The 3,987-nt window shown below is 28.7% G+C and overlaps 1 protein-coding gene across 1 annotated transcript; it reads right to left on the reverse strand.

Annotated features, from left to right (window-relative positions):
- Window positions 1-277: 277 nt before the first annotated feature.
- LOC112592777 (protein ANTAGONIST OF LIKE HETEROCHROMATIN PROTEIN 1-like) lies at window positions 278-3,968 on the reverse strand. The gene is made up of 3 exons (XM_025336929.1): window positions 3,624-3,968; window positions 3,030-3,342; window positions 278-1,084 (listed from the first exon to the last, which is right to left on the reverse strand). Exons 1-3 carry the CDS (start codon window positions 3,782-3,784, stop codon window positions 278-280), a joined length of 1,281 nt encoding a protein of 426 aa, XP_025192714.1. The 5' UTR covers window positions 3,785-3,968.
- Between the last annotated feature and the right edge of the window lie 19 nt (window positions 3,969-3,987).

Consider the following 3,987-nt stretch of genomic DNA (forward strand, 5'->3'; position numbering starts at 1 on the left):
GGGGATTGAGAGGCATACATGAAGGTGGAGAAAACGCGATTGAATGGCTAGAAAATCTAGATATTCGACTATGACACAACTTAACTCAACAGTTACCAAATTCTTAGTTTTTAGTTACCTACTTTTATTTGTTTATTTATTATTATTACTATTGTTATTACTATTTATTTATTTATTTATTTTGTTTTTGTTTATTTTATGCCGAGGCCATATGCTAATATAATAATATATTGTTGTTGTTTAAATAAAGCGATAATAATTCCATTTAAGCTCGGTCTTACCATGGCACTTTTCCACTGGTCACAAAATAATTAGAGAACTGGTCTCTAACCGTTTTTGCATCGAGGCTGGATTTTCTTGCCACTGTTTGTAATGGAAACATCGACCTCATATTATTTTGTTCAGACCTCCAAGATCCTGGGATTATAATTCCATCATTATCTTCGTTATCGAAAATGCCTGGGGGTGTGTATATAGAACTTGACGATTTACTTCTTCTTAAGAAATTATGTAACAACGTGCAAGTCATAGTAATTTCAGTTACTTTTTCTGGCTCTAGAAGTATAGGTCCTCTAAATACTCGGAAAACTGAGGTCATAATTCCGAATACATTTTCAACTACTCGGCGTGCTCGAGAAAGCCGGTAGTTGAAAATTCTTTTAGGATTTCCTTTTTCGTGTACTCCCGAGTAAGGTTTCATAATATTTTTGCTTAAAGCAAAAGCTTTATCCACCACAAATACATACGGTAGCGACACATTTGTATTGAGAAGTATTCCTTCATCTGGCAATAACAAATCATTTGCATCCAATTTTTTAAAAAACGATGTATTTCGAAATACACCACTGTCGCTGATCCTTCCCTGACAGCCTATATCTACAAAAGTAAAACCATAATTTGCGTTTACTACAGCCATGAGCACAATGCTAAAAGTCCCTTTATAATTATAATATTCCGTTTCACTACCGACAGGACATTGGATAACTACATGTTTTCCGTCAATAGCCCCGAGACAGTTGGGAAAATTCCATTTTTCGTTAAATTCTAATGATATTTTTTTCCAATCACTCGAATTTTTTGGCAACTAAAAAAACAAAAATTATAATTTTATTACGTTACATTTTTAATTTTTAAATATGTACTGGCTAAAATCTAATTTATTTTTAAAAAGTATTAATTTTTCAAATTAATGAGTTCTATAGATTTTTTAATTTAGAATTTAAAAAAATTATAAAAATAAAAAAAGACTTAAATAAATATTTTGACAATTAAAAGTTTTCCAATAACAATAGATTTAAAAATTGGCTGTATAGAATATTTCCAAAAAAAATTTTAGTTAGATTTTTATTTTGGTTAAAAAATACAATAATTAAATTATACTATACACAGATGTATCATGAAGTTTTAACAAATGAAATAATCGATATTTATAAAAAAAAAAAACTTCCAAGTATCTATGAAATACGAGTTTTCTCTATAGTTATTTGAAGGAAAACTTAGTGGTGAATTTTTTAACCTTAGGTATAAACACAAAAAAATTTAATGATATTTCAACTACAAAATTACTTGCAAATTTTCGCGATTTTGACGTATTTCGTAAAAATTTGATCTATAAACGTTTATAAAAAAAAATTGTGACTAACGATTTTTGATTTTTTTTTTTTTTTTTTAACTACAATAAGAAAAACTCATAAAGAACCTTGTATTAAATATTCAAGTGTTTTTGGTTATCTAAAATTTTACTTTGTTCAGAATCTAAAACAAGTTGTCAAAACAAAATTTTTATCTTGAGTTCGATAACCATGGATATGTATATCCGAATAATGATAGTGGTATCTACGATTTAGATAAATCCATAATTGCAATAGGAAAGAAAGGTCATAGAATAAATAATATATAAAAAATTATTTTTAACTAAAAATTAAAAATTAAATTTATTATTAATATTGATTAGGACAAAAGTAATTTTATTTATCAGAACTTCATGATACACACCTGTTATACGTGTCGCAAACATGAGTATAACATAATTTTTATTATTTTTAGCAATTGGAAAATTCGTTAGATGTCTGTGAAAATGCGACCGATGTTAGTCAGTTACAGGACACTTCCGAAACAGATATATCACAGAATATCGAAAGTTGTTTTAAAAGTCCATCTAGTAAAAAGGTTACTAAAAAAAGAAAAAATGATCAGGATAAGGTCGAAAAAATTGAGATTAGGATGGATGAGGCATTTAATTTTTTGAAACAGATATCTCAAACTCCAGCGAAAACTAAATGTTCACTCTTCAGTGATTTACTATGCGTCAAATTAGAAGCACTTAGTGAACAAAAACAAGACCTCGCAATGATGGAAATTGATAATATTATGTTTCGGCTCAAACATTCTGCTGACCAAATGGTACAACCGGTACAACCACCATCATATTATCAATTTCCAAGTACCAATTTCCCAACATCATACTCGCAAAATTTAATTAGTGATAATTATTCAACCGCATCATCATCATCGTCATCTCTTCAGCCTCAACCATCACCCGAGTACATGTCATCTATGCCATCTACATATTTTAATTTATCGCAAAACCAATCCTCTTCTAGTTACCCAGTCTCTATGCCATCTCCATATTCACATCAATTTCAAAATCCATCACCAACACCATCACAATACAGCAATATAGGAGAAAAAATGTCTGATTAAGGGGCATAGTATAGACATGCTATATACAATGCAATGCAGTCAATGCACAAAAGTTTATTTTGTATTTTTTTCATTTATATACCAAGTTGTTGTATATTTGTTATTTTGTTATGTTATTTTTGTAATTTCTTAATAATACATTATATATTATTAATTTATTTTAAATTTGACTAGGTATGTCAAAAACTTTATATTATACGTATTACCACTTATCACTTTCAAATTGTATTTTATCTTTTTTTTTTTTTTTTTGTATATATTATTAATTATTATATTAAAAATTAATGATAAAAGAAGTATTTTTAATTTAAATAAAAATATTTTACCGTGATTTCAGATTTTAACTCCTCATTTAAAGCCTTGCAAACTTCTTGTACACATCTGGAAACAGTTTGAACGGAAAACCTAAATAAATAAGATAAGCTCTTAAAGCTATCACCCGAAGCTAAAAATCTTAAAGTCACAGCCAGCCTTTCTTGAACAGGAATGCACTTTCTCATGTTTGTATCATTTTTTGATATTATTGGACCAATTTTTTGAATAAGGTATTCAAAATCTGTGGCAGACATTCTACAAAAGTTTTGGAATTTATTTGATGGTCCTTGTCTTAAATCTTGTAATAAATTCGTTGCATTGTATCTATAAAATATAATATTATTTTAATTGATGTTATTTACTGCAAGTTAAAGCACTAGCTTATAATATGTAATTAAAAATATTATAAACTGTTATGACCTTATATGTAAATTTAAAGTTTAAAATTATCTTCATACTCGTAAATATATTTATATTAAAAAACTAAACATTGATATAAATAAATTAACATATTATGCGTATTTACTAATATATAAAAAAAATATATTTATGCAAGTATTCAAATTAAAAAAAACTTGAAATTAATAATTATTATTTTACGTTACCTAGTACGGCTTTTATAAATATCATGCATCCAGTATCTTCTTTCCTTGGATTTTCTTTTTTCTTTTTGGGTTAATTTTTCTTTTAAATACTCGCCACTTACCATCACAAAATACGCAGCTGCGCAAGCAGCGACTTGCGTCTGATCTCGAGCACTAGCCATTTTGAACTGAGAAATTTGATAACTTAATTTTCCTCAAAAAAGAGGGAGTTCTGAACGGCTCGGATAAGCTCGTGGCTCGCCAAGTCACGCGCCGTGGGAATGATAAAGATATTTTAGGCTCGTGATATGCCGAGCATATATGTAGGATCGATACAAAAACTGCGCTGCTCGAAGCTCGCCGAGCCACGCGCCGTGGGAACCCG

The sequence above is a fragment of the Melanaphis sacchari genome, unplaced genomic scaffold (genome assembly GCF_002803265.2).
Source record: "Melanaphis sacchari strain LSU unplaced genomic scaffold, SCAv2.0 Contig1928_pilon_pilon, whole genome shotgun sequence".
NCBI lineage: Eukaryota > Metazoa > Arthropoda > Insecta > Hemiptera > Aphididae > Melanaphis > Melanaphis sacchari.

Excerpts from the sequence above, each read along its gene's own strand:
- LOC112592777 (XM_025336929.1), bottom strand. The coding sequence starts at position 3,784 with ATGGCTAGTGCTCGAGATCAGACGCAAGTCGCTGCTTGCGCAGCTGCG. Across the intron at positions 3,343-3,623 it reads ATTTATAAAAGCCGTACTAG|ATACAATGCAACGAATTTAT; the intron begins GTAACGTAAAAT and ends TATATTTTATAG. Across the intron at positions 1,085-3,029 it reads AGTTAAAATCTGAAATCACG|TTGCCAAAAAATTCGAGTGA; the intron begins GTAAAATATTTT and ends TTGTTTTTTTAG.